Genomic DNA, 23,833 nt, shown 5'->3' with positions numbered 1-23,833 from the left:
CCTTTTACAAGCCAACCTGTTTGCTGGGTGATCTTTACCTTGCCTTTTGTTATTTGGAGGTTTTGCTGTTGGATAAGGGCAACCTTTATTATCTGTCTGCTGTTCTTCACATCTAGCGTTATTATATCAATAATAATTGGCATGATAATAATAAAGGGCAGCTTCCAGTGCCCTTCACAATTTTCTTGGGCTAACAGACATTTTTGCTGGAGTAGCTTCCTTACGGAAGACCACTGAACAGCGTAGGCACTATGAGCCCCTGTCTAAACATACAGTTCTTAAACCAGCAAAGCTGGTTTTGTACTGCAGATTTTTTCATCCATGAAGACTGTTTTTATTCTATTGTTAGCACAGCTTTGCTAATGTAACCATGTCCATTCTAGGAATGCTTTGCTCGTGTGTTGTATCATTAAATCATTGTTAGTGCTGGATGATGACCTGTAAGGGTTATGTAAGTGCACAGAACTCTCCTCATGCACAGTTTGACCACAGGAATCCAGGACAACAGGTTGTCTTCTTCTAAACTCCTTCCGACTTTAAGACGTAGCGTTCTAGCGCACTGGAAAACCACCTTTGCAAATGTTTATTGTTGTTTGTTGAGAGCAGCTGGCTGCTGTTGGTCACACAGGCGGCGCTTTGTTCCCCGCAGCGCACAACCCTCGCGGCTCGGCGCAGGGCCGCCGGGCGTACCGGCAGAGGCTGGCGGAGCTGCGGGAGCACTGCGAGCTCGTCCCCTACCTGGGCCGGGCGATGCCGAGCGACTACACCGAGCCCCACCGCCGGCCCCCGGGCTTCGACCTCAAGCTGCGGACCTTCTTCTCCCTCAAGGACGCCCGCCCCGCCTTCCCCTAGCCCAGAGCCGGCGGGGGAGGAGGGAGGGAGGAAGGAGGAGGAGGAGGAGGAGCGGCCGCCATCTCGCGTCACGGCGGCGGCGGAGCGGTGAGTGCCCGGCCCGGGCCCCCTGCACCCCGGCCCCGCTCCGCCGCCCGACCCCGGGGGTTGGGGGGGTGGGCGTCGCTGGGGCTGTGCCCCCCGAGGGGTGAGGATGTGGCTTAGGGGCGGGCAGAAGCCGCAGAACCGGCGCAGCCCGCTGTGGGAGGCGGGTGTGTGGTGTAGGGACGGCCGCAGGCCGCGGTGGTGCGTCGGGAGTGCCTGAAGTACGGAGCAGATCGGGAGGCACGTTTTAGGGGGCCCCAGGAACATCAGGCCCGCATGCCCCTGAAGTTGGGGCTCCCAAGTCAGCGTGGCTCTGCTGCGCTTGGTCAAGCAGCTGCTCCTCTCCTTGGTAACCGAGGACACACAAGAACAGCACAGAACGGCACCAGGCTGGACATAAGGAAAAAATCTTTTACCGTGAGGGTGATCAAATGCTGGAACCGGCATCCTGGAGAGGTGGTCGATGTCCTGAGCCTGTCAGTGTTCAGCTGGCATTTGGACAGCACCCTCAGTAATACACTCTTAACTTTTGTGTACCTTGATGTGGTCAGGCACTTGAACTCAGTTGCTTTTGCAGGTCCCTTCGTATTGAACTGTTCTAGTTTGGCTCTAGCATGGGCTGTTTGGTGGCTGAATGGGCCTAAAGAATCACTTGTTGGCCACCTCAGTAGCACTCTGATATCACCTGTATGTAATGCATGTTGTTTCTTACAGCATTCCTTCAGGTAATCATAATTGTTGCCTTCACTGATTGCTACACTTTAACATGTATTTGTATTTAATATGTCGGTTTTATAAGTTAGGATGGCAGGTAGCTAACCTGTCTCACATTTGGCTCAGCTGGTCCATGTGAAATGACCATTTTTGGCACATCTTCCGTGCTATTTTAATTTGATAGATTCTTCAGAATTGCTGGATTATTATTATTTTTTGTCTGTATTTATAATTGAAAACGTGTAGCAAGCCAAACTGATGCTTAATACTTAGAATACTCAGCCCTATTTTAGACACAGTTCTTAGAAAAATCTGCTGGCTTTATGCCTTTATTGCGGACATAGCCTGAAGCCTCACAGGTATGTGTGCTGAAGGAGAAATTTTCAGAAGGACATGGAGTCTGGCCAGGCTGAAGCAAATCAAGTTTTATCATTGTTTACAGGATCTGATAGCCTGAATAGTCTGAACTGGGGCATCTGTAGTGATGAAGCTGCAGTTGTCATTTTTTTTTGGTTGGTTTGTTTGTTTCTGTTTAGGAGCAGCAAACAAAGAGAGCTTTTTGTTCAATTGTTTGAGTTGTGAAAGAGGAGTTTTCAGAAGGGGCAGCCATGTTTTTAGATGCTGTACAGTTCACAGTACGTTAGAGCTAAACAAAATAACTGGCAGTAATTCTGATCTCAGAAGAAACTGTCTGTAGCCATTTCTTAGGATTTTAAAATGCTTTCTGAAGAAAAAAAAAAACTGTCAGCATTAGAATTGACTTTATAAAAAACAATTCAGAGGTTTCAGAAGTGCTTTAGAAATTGTTGCTCTGTTGACTAGTAAACAAAACAATACTTTATGTCTTTATATGCTGACTTCCAAGATGTGTTTTAAAATTCCTCTATTCTTGTAGGTGGCTCCTTTCATATTTGCAATAAAAATGGCAGAGACGGCTCCTGACCCTTCTGAGAAACTGGTTGTCATCCACTCGAAAACTCACAAAGATACCATTCTAGCTAACTTTGAAGAACAAAGGAAAAAAGATTTTCTGTGTGACATTACTCTAATAGTGGAGAATGTGCAATTCAGAGCCCATAAAGCTCTGCTTGCTGCCAGCAGTGAGTACTTTTCAATGATGTTTGTAGATGAGGGCGAAATAGGGCAGTCAATTTACATGCTGGAGGGAATGGTTGCCGACACCTTTGGAGCACTGCTAGAATTTATCTACACGGGTTACCTCCACGCCAGTGAAAAAAACACAGAACAAATTCTAGCTACTGCACAGCTCCTGAAAGTGAACGACTTGGTGTGTGCCTACACCGACTACCAGGCCAGCCGCAGCCCAAGTAGCGCGCTGCCGGCGCCGTCTAACAGCGGCACCTCCATAGCCCTTATTGCAAGTGACAAGAAAACCGAGGAGCCGCCAAAGCGAAAACGGGGGCGACCGAGGAAAGTCAAGACGGTCCACGAAGAAAAATCAGCAGCAAATTCTCCTGAAGATGTGCAGCTGAGAGAGAACAACTCCATGCAGAATAAGCAAAATTCTATGAAAAAAGACGTGGCAGAGGAAGAAACAGTTGTCAGTGAACAGGATCCAGCAAGGAAAGATGCAGAAGAAGCAGAACCTGCTTGTGGCTCAGAAGCTGCTGTTGATCTGTCAGCTGAGAAGGATGAGAATTATGATCCCAAATCTGAGGGGATGCAGAGCACTCAGAGCCGTTACAGCAAACGTAGAATAAGGAGGTCCATCAAACTAAAAGATTATAAGCTGCTTGGTGAAGAGGATGAAAAAGGACTGACAAAGAGGACTGATGGAAAAAGAAAACGTACAGGTTCTGAAGCTCGCTGTAAAGACTGTGGCAAAGTATTTAAATATAATCACTTTCTAGCTATTCATCAGAGAAGTCATACAGGTAGGCCTTAAGAGACTGCTTCTTTGAGTGTAGGATTTAGTGACTTGCTGCTAAATGCAAGCCTCTTGTTTAAATATGGGCTGTGGTCCATAGCAAGAGCTGCCCAAAACAGTACACTCATCCTAATTATTATGGTGCGATTCCGAGACTGTTTGCTGTTTTCTTATCAGGAGATCTCTTAGCCTTTATGTCTTACCTTGGTTGCAGTTTAGTTAATCATTTCTCTGTTAAAACACTGAATTATGTGGCAAGACTTAAATATTTTTACTGCTGCATGAGGCCTGCCTCTTTCTTTTAATTCTCCTTATCACTATCTAAAAGTCATTTGGTAGATACTAGATTGCAGTGATCCCACTGTCGGCTTGGAATATCTAGTGAGAAATACCAGCTCTGTACTTCCTAATGTCATCGTCTGCTTTCAGGGGAGCGCCCTTTTAAGTGCAGCGAATGTGGCAAAGGCTTTTCCCAGAAGCACTCCCTTCAGGTCCACGAGCGGATGCACACTGGAGAGCGGCCGTACACGTGCACTGTCTGCAGCAAGGCTCTCACAACAAAGCATTCTCTTCTGGAGCACATGAGCCTACATACAGGTAAATATTACAAGGCAAAGGTAACCTCCCTCCCCCCACAAATGCGCCTGTATGGGCAAAATAAGTGTTTCTGCTCTTTCTCGTATGTGCTGACTTTTTTTTTCCTGTTCGTATACTTGCTTTAGATGCAGCTTGCATTTTAATAAGTGATTTTCTTTACAGGGCAAAAGGCTTTCACATGCGATCAGTGTGGGAAGTACTTCAGCCAAAAGAGACAGCTGAAGAGCCATTACCGAGTGCACACAGGTATCACAAGTTGGGGTTGAAGAGCTGGCTGACAATCCATGCTCATTTGTCCTCACAAAGATTGACTGAGGCTGAGTATTCTTTTGCAACAATGTATTTAGGCTCAAAAGACTGAATAGTGTACAATAAGTGGAATGTTTAAAAAGATAGTTAATTGAAGAGGACCCTTCTGATGTTTGAAAATTAACTGTGCTGTACTAGCCATAAAATTTCATTCGTTTTAGCTCTGCTGTCCACGTTACATAAAAGCTAGGAGTTTTATAAACACTTGTGCGCTGCGTGTTGCCTTGTAGTTTCGCATTACTTTGGATTAGTAATGGCAGACAAGCTTTAAGAAGTGTTTTACAGTTTTGTTTTAGAAAGATGAAGGTAAAATTACATACGCAGGAAGTGGTGGAAAAATTCAGATTTTGCAAAAGTTCAAGAGAAAGTAAGCTTGAGGGGGAGCAGGTGTCAGGCCTGAGAATAAACAGAGTCAGAGGGGTGTGTCATCCTGCTAGTTTTCATGACGAGGTAGGGAGAAGGCAGTGAATCACCTTGTGTTTTATCTCTATATTATATCAAAGTGGTTATTTTACAGGAAAGTGCTTTAACAAAGATCACTGAAGAGATACAGGGGATCACTTATGCACTGACACTTTTTTTGTTGTTGCGACAAGGCCGTTCATTGCCGGAATGTAACCAGTGTCATCGCAAATTCATGGACGCAGCTCAGTTAAAGAAACATCTAAGAACACACACAGGTAATATCCTCTGCTAGTTTTAAAATTTTATTTTTTTTTTTTTTCTTTTTTCTTGAAATAACACAGACAAAACAATACATTGCGCAAAGGACGCTCATTTCTTTGGGATGGGGTTTGTCTGTGCTTACACATAATGGTGCCTGTGTTTCTGATTAGGAGATACGCTATTGAGATTGCATAATGAGCACAAAACAGGACATACTACAACAGTGCAGAAGCAGCACCTACTACAAGAAAAGCTTTTTTTCTTTCTTTCTTTTTTTTCCCCTAAGGAAGCCATCTGCAGAAGGTGCTGGTTAGCTCTTCTGTGGTAAAATCTTACACTGGGAATTAAGTTCATCTGGAGAGCCACATCCAGCATTTATTGGGCTTGAAATTAGCTATGTAGGAACAGAAAATGTACGTCCTAAAAGTGTCAGTGGGAGATGGATGCTTATGGAAAATGTTGCTGACCGTAAAAATAATTATTTCAGTTTATCTTTTTATTATGCTGTAGTAAACCAGGTGCTGGCAGGAGATTGGCTGGAAGGGATGGTGCAATGCAAGTGACATCAGAAGGTGTTTTAAAAGAGATTTAGGGGGTGAGGTGATACTTGAATGGCCAGACAACAGGAATAAAAAAAAGTTGATCTCTCATGATGACAAAGCATAAGCTTCTTAAAATACTTTTCTTTAAAGAAGTTCATAAGATGAGATGTAAATATTTTCTTTTAAAATTGCTCTAAGCGTTGGCAATTGTCCCCAGAATTGAATTATATATGATTATATCACGTGTGGTTGTAGTAGTGTGCACAAGATCAAGTTGTGAATTTTAACTCATGTCCTTCTCAGTGAAAATAAGAGCTTTAAATTCCTTAGGACATGATGAAGTCAGAATTTGATCTTTTGGGAGTTTTTGGTGTATCAGGGATAGTGCTAACTTGTGATACTTTTAAATGTTGCCTTTTTATTGAGGACAATGTAGCATGTGTTTACACACAACATTTTTGTATCTGAAGCTGATACAGCTCTGTAAATGTAGCAGGAGATGAGCGTGATGGTGGGAAATGAGGAGAGGGGGCACGGTAGCCATGTAAGTTGCAAAAATAGATGAACTGAGTTCTAGTAGAAACTGATCTGCAGTAGGTAGTGCTTCTGGAAAAGACAGGCTGGACACCAGTATTGTCAGTGCAACGGATCTGTCCCATCTCAAAAACAAGAATTAAAATCACGAGGAGTTTGGGGGAAGAGTGTTAACATTGATTTGACTGTTAGGCTTTGGCAGCAGTTCTGTAGCACTGGATGTCATAAGAACACAGTCCCCTTAAGTTGCTCCTGTTTTTCCAGTGCGGTCTGGGACCAGGTGACCTCAGATGTCCCTTCCAACAAACATTTCTTCTCAAACTTCACCCCAGCCCTCTGAAGCAGAATGAAAGCTGAAAAGCTTTGCAGGTGTACACTAAATGTGAAGCTTCCTTGGAAAGCGGCTGCAGCCCTGTGCTGAGTTTCAATATGCTTGGGTGGTGTGAATTACCGCTGTGGTGATCCAGATTCTCCTGCCTAGTGTCTTAAAGTCGTCAAATGCAGAGAAAATCTGTGGTGTGAGTTAAGCATTCGTTTTGCTGGGTGGTATCTGTTTCTTGTGAACCTTTCTGCTATTCAGTTCATTCATTCTGCTTCTACTCAATTAGACGCAAGAATTAAAATTACAGTAAAAAGCAAACAACAACAAAAAAATATTCAACCCACCATAAGTTATTTTTTTTTTTCTCTGATTGGTGTTAGAATCATAGAATAGTTTGGGTTGGAAGGGATCATCTGGTTCCAACCCCCATGCCGTGAGCAGAGACATGGGATGTGTTCCCAGGGTATTGTGGGCGTAGGATGGAGTCTTAGAGGTCAGCAGGCTTGTTAAGGTGATGGATTCACTTCTCAGGTTTGGAAATAGGGGCTTACTCATCTGCTTGGTGTGCTGCACGTGAGCCTGGCATTCATGTCTGGAAGTTCAGGGTCAGCCTTTCTCAAACTTGCCTGTTCCATGTGGATTGAGCTCAAGACACCTCCATCTGTCTTAGGCATGATTTTTGTTGCTCTAAGGGCTTGGATCACCTAGTTCTGTCTTCAAAGAGGAGACATATCAGAGATATCAAAATTTTACACCCTCATTTAAAGCATGAGCTTGTTCCATTTCAGTTAACCGTCCTGACCTATGGCAGAAGCACAGCCATTTGCCTTTTCATGCTTAAGAACAATGTGCAGTAAAGTGTCACATTTTTAAATAAACTCATGGGAAGCGCGACCTGAAAAACGATGTCAAATTTCTTTTTGATAGGTGAGAAGCCCTTCACTTGTGAAATTTGTGGCAAATCATTCACAGCTAAAAGTTCTCTTCAGACTCACATTAGAATTCACAGGTAAAGTATGTCTAATTTTCATCGCATTCTTTAAAACTGTAATTTCTCATCTGCTGCCTGTATCCAGTGCCTGTTTGGTTACAGATGGTCAAGGTTTGTTTGCGTTTGGGATGGACGATTGAGGGCTGACAGTTTTGTTTAATTTATTTAAAGAAATAATTAGTAGTGGAACGTATTGCACAGTTAAATATTAGTTTGCCAAGATACTGAAGATTCTTCTTCTCTACATTGTGTCTGTTTAATGACGATATACTTCGGTATTATTTATGAAAAATATTTCCTGTGAATTTTTGTTTGACAGCAAAACAGCAGCCATGGTGTAACAAGGTTATTAGAGCACTTTCCTGTTTTCCTGTAGTCTATCATGTCTTTTTAATAGCATTCCTTAGCTTTTATCGATGTGAATATTGCATAAAGGCACGTCAGATTTGAAGTCACTTGAGGACTGTTTTGTGCCTTAAAAGAAAATATCTCCAGTATAATTTCTTGACCTTTTGAGACAGGCAGCAAGGCAGGATTTAGAGACTCGTTTATTTAGAGAGCCCACACTATTAATAAACATCCTGAGAACAGTTGGTGCTTACGATCCTGTAAGTTGTTGCATTCTTAATCAAGATCTAGCAGCACAGAGCTTGTACCTCTGGTATCATGACAAGAGGGAAATTGTGTTGTCTCTGTAGCTCTTGAGCAGATATAGACTAATGTAGGTGTTGTACAGTGTGTGAAGTTTTATACAAATTAGGAAGTCAAACAGAACATTTTTTAATGTCGACTATTCTTAAGTGTTTATGATGCAGCAAAAGAAAATTGTTTTGATTTTTTATTCTATATTAAGTTGTCGAAAGCAGTGCTTTTAAAGTGAATATTTTCATGAGATCAGATCTGTTCTTTTACAGAGGAGAAAAGCCATATTCTTGTGGGATATGTGGAAAATCCTTCTCTGATTCCAGTGCTAAGAGGAGACACTGCATCTTACACACCGGCAAAAAGCCTTTTTCTTGCCCGGAATGCAGTTTGCAGTTTGCTCGACTGGACAACCTGAAGTCTCATTTGAAAATTCATAGCAAGGAAAAGCAGTTTCAAGAAGCCAGCGCTGCTCCCAGCAGCACCACGAATTCGGAAGTCAGAAACATTCTTCAGCTGCAGCAGTATCAACTTGCCACCTCTGGAGGGCAGGAAATTCAACTGCTGGTTACAGACGCGGTGCATAACATAAACTTCATGCCTGGTCACAGTCAAGGCATTAGCATTGTCACTGCGGAAAATGCCCCAAATATGACAACGGGGCAGGCTGCTAACCTCACGCTGCTTGCTCAGCCGCCACAGCAGTTGCAAAACTTGTTGCTTTCAGCTCAGCAGGAGCAAGCGGAGCAAATCCAAAGCATCAATATGATGGCAAATCAAATAGAGGCTGCCCAGCCCGAACAAATGCATGTCATCACTCTTTCCAAGGAAGCACTAGAACATCTCCACGCTCATCAAGGGCAAAATGAACACATCCACTTAGCAGGATCTTCCCATCCAGCTCAGCACATGCAGCTGACTCAGGAATCAAGTCAACAGTCGCACTCCAGCCAAGATACAGTTCCTTCCCATCAAATTAGTGGAGAACAGAATCAAAACGTACAGGTTTCTGAATCCCATCAGCAGCCTCTGTCAGTAAATGAGTCAGCTCATGAGCATCCTATTCAAGGGCAACCTTTCTGAAAATGCTTATTTGTCATCAGAGGGCTAGGCTACAGCGTGCGTCTCAGCCAAGCAGTGATTACACGCATCGCACTTTCTTTTCTGCAGCATAATCTATCTGAAGATGCATTTCTTGGTGATTTTCCATGGGTGACTTTCAGTTTTCTTAATATTATTTATTTTAGACATTTTAATTATCACCAGTTGGTATTTCTCTAGTCCATACCTCACAAGCGATTCGTGCTTTTTTTGTGTGTGCCTCTTACACATCCATGCCTACTGAGCAGGTACTTGCCCTGCAATTTGCATTTCCACGTGACTTTCCAGGGAAGTGTGCCTTGCTGGTGGAAGAACAGTGTTGATCTCTCTGCTGACCTGAAAGTACAGCTTCTCTGATGGATTTCACATTACCTGAACTACTGTCAAGCTTCAGATAACCGGTACTTTTTGCAAAGATCATGCCATATGTCTTATGTCTAATGAGCTTTCTCTCTGCGGGTTAAAGAATCACTTCCTGTGTGACCATTCCCTTAAGTGCATTTTGATTTATTGAATACCAAATTGGTTTGGGTTGGGTTGAAATTATTGCAGCCTTTGCCTGGCTCCAGATTGCCCCTTCCATTACTGTATGCTTTAAGAGTTTTGCTCCTCAGAAATGCTTCAGCCATTGCACTTGGACAGTGGCAGTGGGATGCGGTGGTTACACTGGACAACCGAAAAGCCCGAGTTGTGTTCATTCCGCCACTCGCCCGCCGTGTGACAGTGAGCAAGGCAGTTGACCTCCGTGCCTTAGTTTCCTAATGTAGTAAGCGTGGATAACGTTCACACGCTCTGCCAAGCACTTTGAAGAGCTCTTGATGTTGGAGGCACTGTCTGTTAAGTGCAAAATTCTCTTCCTGACAGGCCTCGGTCTAAGCTTAGGAGCCAGTTTATATTTAAAGTGTTATTTTTTCTACTTTTGAGAGCAGAATGTAATGTTACTTTTAATATATGTTAAAGCCAGAAATGGTTTTTGTGGGAACTTGAACAATGAATCTCTCCAGAGCGTAACGAGCTATATAAAGGGGGCATATTGCGTTAAAGCTGTACAGATATTTTTGTTGTCTAGATTAGATGTGTACAGATTGTTTTCAGTGACTGACTGCTAACAAAAAGATTTGTCAACCTAATAAAATGGTGTGCCAGAGTATACGCTTGGCATCTTCAAGTTCAGCTACTGGTAACGTCTCATGTAGTGTACAGGTGTGTTAAAATCCAGATAAAATGGTACTAAAAGCAACGTACTCAAACATCACATCTGTTTAAAAAAGTCCTTCTTGTGATTTACATTGGTATTCTGTGTTTTAACAGATTAAAAATGTAAAAAAAAATAAAATAAGGCATCGGCAGGTGAATTTAGAAACAAAACAAAATCTTTGATGCTTGGCTTATGTGACTGACCAGAGGGAGTCACTGGCATAAAAGAGCAGTTCGTGAATGGTACAACAGTGTAAGGTGGAAGGGACTTCCAGAGGCCAGCCGGTCCATCATCTTGCTCAGTTTGACTGTTTCCAAGGATGGAGATCCACAGCCCCTTTGGGCGACCAGTTCTGGTGTTTGACCGTACCTGTAGTGACAAAATGTTTCCTGTATTTCATGGCAATTCCCCAAATTCCAGTCTGTGTCTGCTGCCTCTCATCCCGCCGCTACACCTCCGAGGAGTGTCTGGCTCTGCCTTTGCGCCCTCCCATGAGGCGGTTGAAGACAGCTCCTCCCAGAGCCTTCTCCTCAGGGCTGAGCAAATCCAGTTTCGTCACCTCCAGCTCTTTAATCACCTTGGCAGGTGATCAGATAATCACTGCTGTGCTCAGCCCAGTGTGTCAGTGTCTTGTTCTGAGGAGCCCAAATTCTGGTTGATTGATGTTCCTTATCCAAGTATTAGGCAGGCTCCTGACTGTGTGCTGCTGGCCTTTGGGTAAGCATCTCAATTTTTTCCACGGACTAGGTCAGGTTTTATACAGACTGATCATAAGGAGGGTAGGCAGTGGGAGTGGATCAATACAAAGAACCAAATCCCACAGCAGAACACTAGTCAGGCTTTTCACCTTCTGATTTTTTCCCTCTCAGAACAATACAATTTATACTTCCTGCCACTGAGGAGGAGCAGCATGTTCTGCAGCTGTACTTCAAAAGCTTGAAGTCTTGGTGCTGTGAGAACATACAAAAAAATGCAGTGAAGCTGCTTGTAAGAGCTACAGAAATCTTTCTGAATTGTACGCATTTAAGATAAATATTCCAGTGGTTTCATACCAACAACTTCTATCTATAATGAAGGTAAACTACAACACTGAAACATGCAACTCTGCCATTTACTGACATAACTCCTGGAATGTTTAGAAGCCGATTACAAGCTAAATTCCAAGCCATCAGTAAAATAATTGTCATACACTTTCTACTGTTGTTTTTTTTTTTTATTATTATTATTTTATTTGTGCTTTAAATTGTTCACTGTGAAGTTCCCCTTGAAAACCACGTTTGAGCTGCAGTCACACAGGCATGGCTGGATGCTCTCTTTCCCTATAATTAAAAAGGAAGTTTTGCTTTTGGAATTTTCTTACACTCTTCTTCTACCAAATTACCCAACAAGCAGTGAAGAAACTTGCTTCTGTGGATAGCACAGCAGTGACTAATCTTGCACCCTGCATTGCTTAAGCTGTCAGCACACGTTTTAGCTTGCAGCTGGAAAATTAAAAGCTCGCGTGGTTTCTCGCACCACAAATGTTGCATTTTGACACCATTTACTTCCTTTGTAGTGAATACATTTATGTTAAAGATGAAAATCAATCTCTATTCCGTGTGTGCATTTCTAAGGCTGCAACTGAAGCCTGAAATTGCTTTGAGTTTTAAAGGAAACCCCTGCAGCTTTGCTTGTCAGCCCAGCTGTCACCAAGAACTATTTAGCAAAAAATGCGTGCCCCTGAAACTGTGCTTCAAAGCAGCTCTCTAAATATCTTTCCTCCCTAGCCAATAAACACCTCAGCTTCTCACCTCCTCACTCAAGATAATCTTAGCAAATTCACCTCATTGCTTACTGTGTTAAAATGAGATTAGGATTTTGGATGTAAATGTAGGAAAATAAGTAGACTATTGAAAGACCCATTTTTGTGAGCGATTAACACATTTGTATGTTTATGCCACTCCATTTGTAAGCTGCTCAGTGTGTGTGACCCCTAAATTAATTTCACTATTCTTCCAAATGCAAGTTAATGAAATACCAGCTTTTTTTCTGGAAGATTTTGGCTGATTGTCCAAGTGAAAGTTTAAACAAACTCTTATGGGGTAGAGCAAACACGTTGTGCTGAAGTATGTACTTGGCTATTGTGTGCATGCTTACGCTGCTTGCCACTGATATCCATGGTTTAGCTGTAAATAACATTCGACCTCAGCAATCTGAAGCTTACAGCGCATGCAGGTCTGCGTCTAGAAGCCGGGACACTGTCGCTGTGGATCAGATGTATTTTTTACACTTGTTTTATGCTCTCTGCCGTGCTCAGGGGCACCACCAGGGGTTTTACAGTGACTGCCTCTTGTTGTCTCAGGGCAGGAGGCGGTGACCACCTCCTCGTGAACTCCTGCAACCTGAATGTTTGTTCACAAAGTTCAGGATGCTGAGCCTGGCATCAACCTTGCCAGTTGTTCAAGGAAGAGATTGTTTTGTGTCCGTGAGTGAAATGATTGTTTCACTCTCTGAACTAGTGAGGCATCGTGATCAGGCCACAGATGGTATTTGCTATTAACCTATTGTGCTGCTGTTGTCTTGTGTGTTGGTTTTTTGTTTCTCTAAATCTTTCCCTGCTTCAGTGAAGGGTAATATGGGATTAGTGCCTAATCCCGTACCGATGCCCAGGTGAGTGCTTTCTGTCTCCCCGTGGCAGGCAGACCTAATGGGAAGTGCCCAGACGCAGGGGAAGCAGATGCTGAGGGGAGCAGCCAGGAGGAGACCAGCTTGCAGACCAGGCGTGCCGCAGAGTCTGGGCTGTCATCGTGGTGCCTCCTGCGTGTGCGCATCTGCCTGTGGCCAGCAGTCCTGCTCTGGAGGCTTTTCCCAATTCCGCTTTTTCCCAGTTCCTCTTAAAGAGTGGAGAGGGAACTGGTGATGCCGTGCTTCCCAGAGCTATGGTTTCAGAACCTCTTGTATCTGTTCTTCATAGGATTAAAGATGCTGCTTCTCACAGACCTGCAGTTCTCTGAGCTACCAGAGACCCTGTATGCTTCATCCCTTTTCAGATCTTCCATAAAGATGGTGAACAACAAATGGTTTTGGACAATAGATGGACCACCGTTCATCTCTGGCCCAAGCAGTTCTTCCCCATGGAAAAACACCTGCAGGCATATTCTAGGTGATCCAGCATCTCACTGTAGTACACTTACTGCTCTTTTCTGGCTAATGTTTTAACCCTACCTAATGGAAAGTATCTTCGGAATAGATGGAATAGCAACTCCCTGGTGTGTCCTGCAGGATTTTCTATCATCCACGGTTGTAGCCTGGTGTCTGTGCATCCCCAAAGGGGACCAGCTCCCAGAAGTGTTCAGGGGTCTTTCCCGCAGAAGTCAGTTGGAGAATTTCAGGTTGTGGACAGCCCATTAGCGAGTATATCATCATCTTCACAATCACATTTCCTCCTTGGGTGTGCTTTAAATTTTTTAATGAAGTGATGTCAGCTCCTGCCTTCCACCTGGAAGACACAGCTTCCTTAGAGGTCTGCCTTGTTTCCTCAGCCGAATGTGTCCATCATCCCCTCGCAGTAGGAAGACTTTTGAAGCCTCCCACGCTGTTTGCTTTGACCGCTGGGTGACCAACAGCTGCATTTCCCCTCCACAGCCCTGTCTGTTGTGGTTCAGCAGCTGCAGCAGACGAGCTGGGCAGCGCTTCCTCTCTAGGTATTTGGTATAAAGTTCTTTGGTGTTTGCATCTTCAACAAGCGCACCGTTATGCTTCCTGCTGGGCGGTGCTGTAGCCACTGGGCTGCCCCAATGTATATTAATCCAGCCTGCCTTTCTGTTCTCTTTCTCAGCCTCTCTCGAGTGCTATCTTGGACCAAAAGGAACTGAAAAGGCAGCAGAGGCAGCAGGTGGAGAGGTTTGGCGAGGGCGAACCCTCCAAGAATCACGCAGAAGGAAAACTCGGGGCTCATGTGTCAGGGCACGTGTACACGTTTCAAAGCACTCCATGTTTCCAGGAACATCAGCTGCACGCCTTTTGAAAGGGCTCCGGGATCATCTTTTAAACGTACTGTACAACTGCTTGCGCTTGCCATGCTTTCCTTCACTGTAATCCTCTCTCAGAAATGATGGCAGTGCTGTGTGAGCACACTTCCAGCAAACTCTTAGCACCCGCAAACCATTTACACCCGTCTGAGTGCTGTGACTAAGCCTGCACAACAGTTTCAGATTGTCATAAATGGGTAACAGAAAAGCTGAAAAGAAAAACAAGCACCCAGCTTAGCATTTTGATAATTAAGGATTTTGGTAATTGGCAACCTGCTCAGTAGATTTTTGTGTACCTGAAGTACAAAGGGACATGAAAGGAAGGGGAGAAACAAAATAAGAAATGGATAGAGACAGCAAGTAATCTGTGGCTCTTGGCTTGTTCTCTCTTAAAAAAGCCCAATGTAAATTTTCAGAAAACAGCCCTGCTCAGCTAACGATATTGTGCTGCTGTGGTTAACTGCTGTATCTTTTTTTGGTTTTCCTTGCTGCATTTTTTTCTTTGACCATTGGTTTTCATTGGCTATTAGCTGACTATTAGCAGCTTGTCTGTAGCTAATTCCTTCTTGCCCACAGTGGCAGTAAGAATTTGCACATCTAGAAATTATCAGTAAAAAAAGAATAAGCTATATGTTTGTATGTATATATATATATATATATTATTTATTTATTTATTTATTTATTTTAAGAAAAATGAATCTCTATAAGGTTGCTATATAATTTTCTGGCCAGAGCAGAAGCCATACGGTCATGCTACTAAAATTAGGCTCTGCTTGTCACAAGCTGCAGAGGCTATGGCAGCCTGGAGAGGAGGGAAAGGGTTTTCCTCACCTTCCTTTGGCCACAGTGTTGAAAAAGTAGGTGGAGTTTAATGTGCTGTCTGGTTGTGGTTAGATAGAGTTACACCTAGGCTTGTTCTTTGCCACCCCATTTAATTTGTGTATACACAAATTAAAACTGCTTCATCTCAGATGGGATTTTAATATGTCAAAAATGCTTTTTTTTTTTTTTTTTTTTTTTTTTTCTAGTGGAGACATGATTTATTTCCCACAGCCTTATCTCTGTGCTAAACTACATCATGCGGTAAAAGTAGAGAGCACAGCAAAAATGACTTGTGATGAAGCGTCACGTCAGTGCCTTGCAAAATGCGTTTGTCACGCCTAAATGAAAACTAAAAAAAAAAAAAAAAAAGTGAAAAGAAAAGAAAAAGGTGGGCAATAACTCTCTCTGTAAGAATAGGTCTCAGTTTGCAAACAGGCTTAACTTCTGGGAAGCTCCCAGCGCGGTTCAGAACTACTGAGCTGCGAGGCTCCAAGCTTTTGTGGTTCTGCCCCTGGGGTTATGAACAAGTGTAGCACTTCATGAAGCCACTTGGATAAACAGTTCCAAAAAACGTAAATACAAACGTGCGTTGTTACTAAGAAAAGAAATGAATGTAATTCCTTGTTGTGTTTAACATAGGTTTGTTCTGTCATGGTTTTCTTCTGCGTGAAAATTACAGCTGTCTCATCAGTAGTCAGATTTTGATGTGCTGAGGATGTGTTTCCTCTGGGGACTTGCAGACTGTTCTGTTGTTCTGCGGTGCCATGAATCTCTGACCTTAGACACCACCAAGTTTTGTCCTGTCTCATAAAAGTGTCTGCTAAAATCCACGTTGCTCAGAGACTGTAAGCGAAGTGACCCGACTCAGGTGAGCTGGCAGCGACCCTCGCTGAACCCGCAGCCATCCCACAAAGCCGCTTTTACACAGGATGCTTCAGCAGAAAAAAGGGAGCAAACCTGCTGGGGCGGCAGAAAGCTTTGCTGTGATAGCTGTGACCCCTCCAGAACTGCTTTGTCACCGTGCCGGGCTGCATTCACCACGGGGAACAACGTCCCGCCGTGTCACCGCAAGGCGCGTCACGCAAAGAGCTGGGGGGAGCTGTACGGTTACGTGCGATGCATGCATGCTACGAACATGTTGTACCCGCAGCAGGAGGTGCGTGGCCGGGTTGCCGTGGCACCGGGCTGTGTTGACGAAGGGGCGCCATGGCCTGCAGGCAGCTGGTGGCGGTGGCGGTGACGGGGCTGCTCCAGGACCCGGCTTTCCACGTGGCCAAGTGCGCAGCTGAGGTGAGCGGCAGGGAGGGGAAGAAATAAACCCCACAACATCCGCGGGCAGGTGCCGGGTGCCTGCTTCTGCAGGTGCCAAAGGCAGGAGGGGAGTGGTGCGGTTACTGGGTTAACACGTGGCGGAGGCTGCAGGGAAGTACAAGCAGCTTCTTGCAGGATAGGACAGGGTGGAGGGGTATTAAACTGCTCGTAAGCATTTCTTTTTTCCCCATATCTGGAAAATCTAGGCACTGAAGCTGAAGTTTCCAAGCAAGTTTGCGGATCCTGTAATATGTCCTTTATTAGAATTTGCATGGCACGAATATTTACAGGAGAAAAAGAAGGTAACTCTCATTACTAACAGACACCTGCGCCTCTATAATTGAGAGTAGGTCTTGGCTCGTGGGCCCCTTGTTTGACAACTTCAGGCTGGTAAGATAAGCAGGGCCCTCAAGGCTTGGCTGTGTCTGTCAGTGCTGCTCAGAAGGTGCTGGGTGGCCCTGGGGAAATCCCTGGGGGATGAGGGCAGAGGAGCACGCAGGCAGCAGCCGCTGAGCTGTGTGCAACATCAGCGCACCTCACCAAAACCCAGGGAGCAGACCCGTTGGGTTGGCCAGCTTTGTGGTTTTAAAACCAGAGAAAGCATAAAAAGAGCACAGGCCACCCGAGCAGTGGTGCAGTGTTACCCGTCGCTTCTTCACTCAAGGTGGAAATGATTCCTTGAGGCTTTAACCCCTCTGCAACGCAGGAACTGCGGGGTGAGGTGTGGGCCTACGCCTCCCGCGTGATGTGCTTCGTTGACGGGCGGCTGCTGGGGGACGAGAAGGAGCTGCTCAGGTGGGCCCTCCACCGGTGGGACTACCGCGATTTTAGGCCCGAGGTGCTTTATCAGGCCATCTCTGAGGATTGCTACACCAAGCACCTGAAGAACAGCCAGGCAAGTAGCACGGGTTTACAGGAAGAGCGCGAGGTGTGTGGCCAGCTGTACGCGTTATCAGATAAAACACAGAGGATGCCGCACAGATTCCGTGCAGATTTGAGAACGGGGGGCACAGAGCAAGAAACGTGCCTCGTGGTGGGGTGGTGGGACGGGCATTGCTGCTGATTCATTTGTCCTGCTCTTACCGTACAGGCTGCCACAGGCGTGTGGACAAGGGCAAGGCGAAGAAGTGGGCCCTGCCCAGGATTTGCTTTAGCACACTGCTAGGGTTATTTCTGCCCAGAACAGAGTGAAACGTCCTCTACTTTTTTGTTTGCTTACACAAAGCAATAGAAGTACTGTTCTGTACCAGCAATCCCGCTGAGATGGCTCTCACTGGGCTGCTGGGTGCTGAGATGTGTTAGAAAGTGAGAGCTGCACTGAAAGCTGGCCTTCATCTCACTGGATTTGTTTTTTGTGTCCAAACAGCACGTGTTTGTGTACCTGGACTTAGCCATTGATGAGCAGCCCGTCGGGACGCTTCTGTTTGAGGTATGTTGCTGTGAAGAACAGCAAAAGCAAAGAGCAAAGATAGCAAATGTGGTGGTTTCATTTGCCAAAGGAGGGGGGGTCCAAAATCCGACCAGTTGGCATCGGTTCTGAATTTCCCGTTTCTCCTCTCACACTCACTTTGCAGCTCTTTTCTGATGTGTGCCCCAAAACCTGTGAGAATTTCCGTGCTCTGTGTGTTGGAGGAGTGACGTCTCCTTACAGCGGTCGAGAGCTGACTTACAAAAATTCCTGTTTTCATCGGCTGCTAAAGAACGGGTGGATCCAAGGAGGAGGTGTGTTTCCAAACAGCCCGAATAAATCTGGGTCACGGCAGAGGTAGGATGGGATGATCTGAATGGGTTCCAGTCCAAGAAGACATAACCAAACAAAAAGCTAGCCTCTGCAGGACAAGCTCTTAATCAATACATATGAAAAACTGAAAACATTTTCTTTTTTTTTAGCCATCTTACTTTCTAAATAGATAAAAAGTGTAGATAATTTGTTCTTTTAATTATCCAAGACTTTTTCCAAATATCTTCGAAAACTAATTGAAACCTTAAAACACTAAGAATGTCCACAGGAAAACACGTTACTTGTTTTATGGGGAGATTAACTTCCAGAGGCATTTAGCCAAGGCTCAGAGGGCCAGATAGTGAGCTGTGTCAGGAGAGGTTGCCTTCATTACTCCCCGTTGGTCTTTCATCTGTCTTTACCTACCTGTATTTCTTTCCTGTGTTTGCCTTGCCTACTCTAAACACGAGTGTTCAAATCCATTTTAAGTTTATACTTTGAAGATGAACTTCGTACATTCCACAAACATCTAAGCAGGTATCTACGCAGTCCACAAAACCAACCTAAAATTACTGTCTCACCTGTCAGAAATCTGTCCCAATGGGAATTTCTCTTTCACTATACTTCTTTCTCAAGCACGTGAGCAGCCTTAAGCTGCCATATCATCACAGCTGCCTTTTCCTCCTTCCTTGTTCTAACCCCGTTCTCTCTGACAGATGCCCTTCTCCCAACCTGTCCCATCCTCGGCTGATGCAGTGACTCATGAAACATTTCCAAAAGTCTGTTAAAATGTTGGTATGAAAAGAGAAAGGTCTGTGCAGTTGTTTCCCCAGTGGACGGGGAACCCATGTCTCCGAGCTCTGCTGGAGCTGCTCAGACAACCCCAAATCCTGCCTGTGCTACACCCGGCCTCTTACTGCTCATTCTGTCTGCCCTACAGACATAGTCACTGGGAAAGGAGACGGAGGAGAGTCAATCTATGGTCCCACCTTTGAAGGTATGTTTCCTTAATTACCTTACTGTGCAAATAGCAAATTTAAGCAAAAATCACGTTGTTTCATTTCCCCGGAGGAAATAATTTGATTTTTTTTTTCAGTGAGACACTTCAGTTTTAGGCACTGACTTGCAGTCTTGGCCCACTCCTCTGATGCTGGGTGCTCAGCTCCACCTGTCCCTTTTCCCTGACAAAGTTAGGGCTGAGATTCACCCGCCTGCCTGCTTCAAACATGAATACTCACCCTTGTGGAAGGACTTTAGAAGTGGGTTAGCTGCAGATCTCCAGGCTGCTGATACCACTCGTTCAAATGTGTTTAAAGTAATGGAAGTGAGTTGGCTTTATCTCCAGATTTCCTGGACCTCAGGCAGCTTTTAAGGCTTGGGCACACCGCAGGCAGTGCTGCTGTCAGTTCTGTGACTGCGGTGGGATGCAGAGTTACTTCTGAATCCGACGACGTGCAGAAGGTCCATAAAGCTGTGAAAGTCGAGAAATGACAGGCATGAGTGAGTTTAACAATAAATGTCCCCCCATGCTGATAGAAAGTAATGAGATGTAAAGAAAAAAGGACATTATGACATGCACTATTTAAGAAAAACCACCCATATAATTGACATAGGCGCTTGGGATACTCCGTTTGGATTAAATGCTGCCCATAAAGATGTTTTAGGGCAGTTGAAGCGCTTCTGAAAATGATTTATGTTCTCTTATGTAAAAGTTTGCTTTCTGCCAATGTCACAACCAATGTTATATTCGAGCAGGCTGGGCAGCAGCCAACAGTGAGATCAGAAGTGCCAAGAGTAGCTGAAAACTTTATTTCCAAAGGCAATGAAGAGCCCACTTTCACCTCGAGACCACGGACTGAGCCAAGGCAGGCTGGAAGCGGGAAGCCTGGCGGGTTTGACCACCACTGCCCAGAGCCCTGCTCTTTCTCCTTAACATTTCAAAGTTGCCCATAGCTTTTCATCCTCCAGCAAGGTGTTCACTCGGGTACGCCCGTCTATTTTAAGGCTTAGGTTGCTTTCCAAGTGCTTCCCGCCACCCTGTTTACACAGAGGACAGAGGACAAATATCTTCGATATCTGCAAACAGTGACAGATGCCTCTGTCAGATGGCGAAACTCTGTTCTGTGAAACTGGGCACTTGGCACACCTCCATTCACTGCAACGCTTGCTGAAATTAAAGGGACGCGGCTATGTTTTACTGTAATGAGCTCAGAGCCCTGAGGTAATTACAGAGAATCATTTGGATCGAAGCAGCACAGAGCGCAGAGCATCCCGCTCCAAAATTAGACTGCTGAAGTCATTCTGCGAACCACGAGTCAGCACTCGGGGAGTAACTCTTCAGTTAACATTTCATTACCATTTTTGTGAATCAGCTTCTCAGAAGGGCACTCCAACAGGGTAAAAACGATCCCCCCAAAATCAATTTTACAATCTAAACATTTCTACAGTTTCAAGCTTGTTGAGGTTTTCATGGAGCCCTGGATCACTCGGTGTGACCAGGCAGGAGATGAGCAGTGGAGAAGGTCAGGATCGGTGCTCCCCTGCCCCACCTCCTTGCCGGGCTCCTGTCCATGGAAGAAGCATCCAGCCCTTGCTGCCATCCCACAAATCGAAGTACAGCTTCTGCTCACCCTGTCACCTCTCCATCCCCAGCTGTCCGTTGGAAGGCTATTGATTCACACCAGACTTTATTCACATGAAACTTGAGGGACCTTTGGGGGAAAAGGAAAAAGGAAAGTGTGAGCGGGGAAGAAAGACATGGGAGGTCGTGGGAGCTGGAAATGAAGCGCAGCAGAGGAAGGAAGCAGCACAAGTGCTGCCTCTCATCCCTGAACTCTTTCCCCAGATGAAAACTTCACCATCCGTCACAAGGGAAGAGGAGTCCTCGGGATGGCCAACAAGGGCCGCCACAGCAACAGCTCCCAGTTCTACATCACCCTCCAGCCAGCTCCCTACCTGGACAAAAAGTGCGTGGCCTTTGGGTATGTATGCACGAGTCTGCACCTGCTGCAGCGTGCAGGAGGTTGCCCTAGTTCTGTGGGACACTGCTGCCCTGGAGGGAGGTCCACTGAGTCCCTAAAGCTGCAACATGGATGTCTCTGGCCAGGGGGAGGATGGATACGTCAGATTTGAGGTAACCCCCTCGTTCCATGTCTCTGCCCTGGCTACAAATCGGAGCCTGCATAGCTCAGTGTCAGCTGAAGGTGTGACCTGACGGGCACGGAGGCGTTGAGCAAAGCCTCCAGCCTCCGCTCTGCCCACAGGAGCTGAGAGAAATTGTTTGAGCAAATGCTTGTCTCAGTAGGTTAACGCACAGGGCTGGCCCTGGTGGGATTTTTACGATTTCCAAAATGTAATAAGGAAGATAATTACTCCGAGCAGCTTGCTAGGCATAGGAGCGTAAAATATGCATGTATTGCCACAGAGAGAGAAATTTACAGTACAGCTTCCATGTAGTTGCACGATGGATAGCGTTCTGGGAGGATGTGAAAAACATGAGTGCCAAACCTGCAGAGAACAAACCAAGCAGGATGGCTGGCTGGACAGATTTCTAACCCATGGTGTTTACCTCGAGTTCCTGCCTCTCCACTGGCTCTGTGTAATCTGGAAGGTGCAGAATCCTCGAGCATAACTGACCCCTGTTACAAGGCTAATCTCTACAGGACAAGCTCTTAATTAACGTATATGTACACTGGAAAACATTTTCTCTTCTGGCCATCTCACTTTGAAAACAGAGGAAAAGTTTGGATGATTTGTTCTGTTGCTTATCTAAGACTTTTGAAAAGATCTTGAAAACAGCAAAGGTTGCAGAACACAGGGTGCAGGTTGGCACTGTGAAGGGAGGAAATGAAAGGTATTTCTCAGGGAGACTCTTCCCATAACTGTCACTGCCAACATTTAGCACATTTTTTTCACTTCTTTCTCCTCAAAAGTATTTTGCAGCTGGGTACAAGGCTTATTTCTTGAAATAAATGCAACTGTGCAAACTCATAGTATTTTCTTATCTCCTACAACACCAATTGGCAACCATTCAATCAAGAGCCAATGGCATTTGCTACCCCATGGCAAAAAAAGAGCAGAGCCTGCTTGGTTCTGTTACAGCCCCACAGCAGCTGCAGAGGGGATGCTGCTCGGGCAGTGACAGCAGCTCACAGGTCTTTTTCCCTACCACAGGCAGGTGATTGAGGGCACGGAGGTTCTCCAGCGACTGGAAGCCATACCGACGTACAAAGAAAGGCCTACAGTGGACTGCAAAATTTTGGACTGTGGGACCTTCCAGCCATGATCAACAGTTGGTTTCCCTGCGCGCAGTGAGATAGAGCACTGTTTCCTGCTCAGGCTTTCAGTTACGATAAGAATAAAAGCACTTCTTTGTACATGAGAATGTTCTGGGATTGTTATTTTGACTTTAAAAAGTGTTCATAGGCTGTTAAGAGCACTTTTACACACGTATAGGGAAAGACTTGTGGACATGTCCCAGTGCCAGCCCCTGGTTCATGAATAATGGTGTTAAAATATGATGATACAGTGGGTAAAGTGCAGGTGGACAGATGTGTATGCACCCAGATGGATAAAGCTGACCCATCTTTGCCAAATTCTGCCTCTACTGCAACCTCCACGCACAGCGGGGCACCAATGCCCTGCACAGCGCTGACACAAGATGCAGCCCGTATGTGGTAACTCACATCCCTTAGAGGAAAGGAGAAAAAAATGTCTGCAGGATTGAGGCCTCTCTGAGAGCCATACATTTGATCCTTCACCGACCACTCTTAACTAAAATCCCTTGACATAACCCTTGAAATCAGGTTGAGCTGCATCAGGCTAAAACCAGAAATGTTAAAATAAGCTTAAGTTTTACGTAATTGTTTTTGACAGATTTTGTTAAAACCAAAAATGTTTTTTTCCCACTAAAACAGGGAAAAATCTTGTTTATAAAGTTAATGCACAGCAGGAGATGTTAAGGTTACCTATGGATGCAAATCTCTAATACACAACTGCTGGTGTTGAGGACTGCACACATAGAAGACATCTCTGGCAAATGGAGCAGAGCCTGGGTGCTGATGACTCCAGCAGAGGATGGCAGAGAAGCACTAAAAGAAGAAAATGAAAACACAGCCTGGAAAAAGAGGCCACGAGGAAGTGCACGGGAAATGCAAAGTAAGGGGCAGTCATAAGGGCTGGGGTGCAGACGCAATCTGTGAGATACACGGACACTCTCAGCCTACCGTCCTCTCACCTTTCTTTCCAGTAGCACGAAGAGGCTGTACCGAGGGAGTGACCTTTGCTCCTGGGCTGAGCTTGCTGCGTGAGCCACTCAAATCTGCAAAACAAGGCCAGCGTAAGATGGGAAAGGTGGAATTAGCAAAGCATTAGGAGGGGCCCAGTTTTGTCTGAGCTTAAGCCTGTGGATTTCAGGAATAGCAATGTGCCAAAGTTTCTTTGCTAACTTGGGATGAATTTAGCAAATCGCTTACCCAGTGTTCAACTTAATGCATTAAGAGGGTGTAGACTTAGAGTGATCCCACATGCT

At 45.1% G+C, this 23,833-nt stretch overlaps 2 protein-coding genes and 1 long non-coding RNA gene across 7 annotated transcripts; 2 read left to right on the top strand and 1 right to left on the bottom strand.

Moving 5' to 3' along the window:
• Positions 1-820: 820 nt before the first annotated feature.
• On the top strand, positions 821-11,633 carry ZBTB24 (zinc finger and BTB domain containing 24). Of its 4 annotated transcripts, none has more exons than XM_084515230.1 (7): positions 821-939; positions 2,546-3,545; positions 3,968-4,135; positions 4,298-4,381; positions 5,041-5,124; positions 7,436-7,517; positions 8,414-11,633. In XM_084515230.1, exons 2-7 carry the CDS (start codon positions 2,573-2,575, stop codon positions 9,222-9,224), a joined length of 2,202 nt encoding a protein of 733 aa, XP_084371356.1. In that variant the 5' UTR covers positions 821-939; positions 2,546-2,572; the 3' UTR covers positions 9,225-11,633. The 4 variants fall into 4 exon arrangements, 3 of the variants coding, with proteins under 3 accessions (XP_084371356.1, XP_084371357.1, XP_084371355.1); XM_084515231.1 differs by lacking the exon at positions 821-939 and adding an exon at positions 969-1,039; XM_084515229.1 differs by lacking the exon at positions 821-939 and adding an exon at positions 1,079-1,661.
• Positions 11,634-15,912: 4,279 nt separating this feature from the next.
• PPIL6 (peptidylprolyl isomerase like 6) lies at positions 15,913-23,310 on the top strand. 2 transcript variants are annotated; one of them, XR_014691336.1, is made up of 9 exons: positions 15,913-16,562; positions 16,790-16,885; positions 17,290-17,478; positions 17,950-18,012; positions 18,158-18,305; positions 19,244-19,300; positions 21,149-21,284; positions 22,477-22,648; positions 23,220-23,310. XR_014691336.1 is itself a non-coding variant. In XM_084514275.1 (8 exons), the coding sequence occupies exons 1-8, from the start codon at positions 16,479-16,481 to the stop codon at positions 22,586-22,588; spliced, it is 885 nt and encodes a 294-aa protein (XP_084370401.1). In that variant the 5' UTR covers positions 15,913-16,478; the 3' UTR covers positions 22,589-22,679. The 2 variants fall into 2 exon arrangements, 1 of the variants encoding a protein (XP_084370401.1); XM_084514275.1 differs by lacking the exon at positions 23,220-23,310 and having other exon boundaries at positions 22,477-22,679.
• Positions 16,817-23,395, bottom strand: LOC311434243. The gene is made up of 4 exons (XR_014691337.1): positions 23,271-23,395; positions 20,934-21,014; positions 19,542-19,774; positions 16,817-18,412 (listed from the first exon to the last, which is right to left on the bottom strand). It is a non-coding gene; the product is annotated as an uncharacterized lncRNA (long non-coding RNA).
• Between the last annotated feature and the right edge of the window lie 438 nt (positions 23,396-23,833).

Source organism: Aythya ferina (genome assembly GCF_964211825.1).
Source record: "Aythya ferina genome assembly, chromosome: 3".
Taxonomy (NCBI): domain Eukaryota; kingdom Metazoa; phylum Chordata; class Aves; order Anseriformes; family Anatidae; genus Aythya; species Aythya ferina.
Note: the sequence above shows the minus strand (reverse complement) of the source record. Positions and strands in the feature narration are given on the sequence as shown.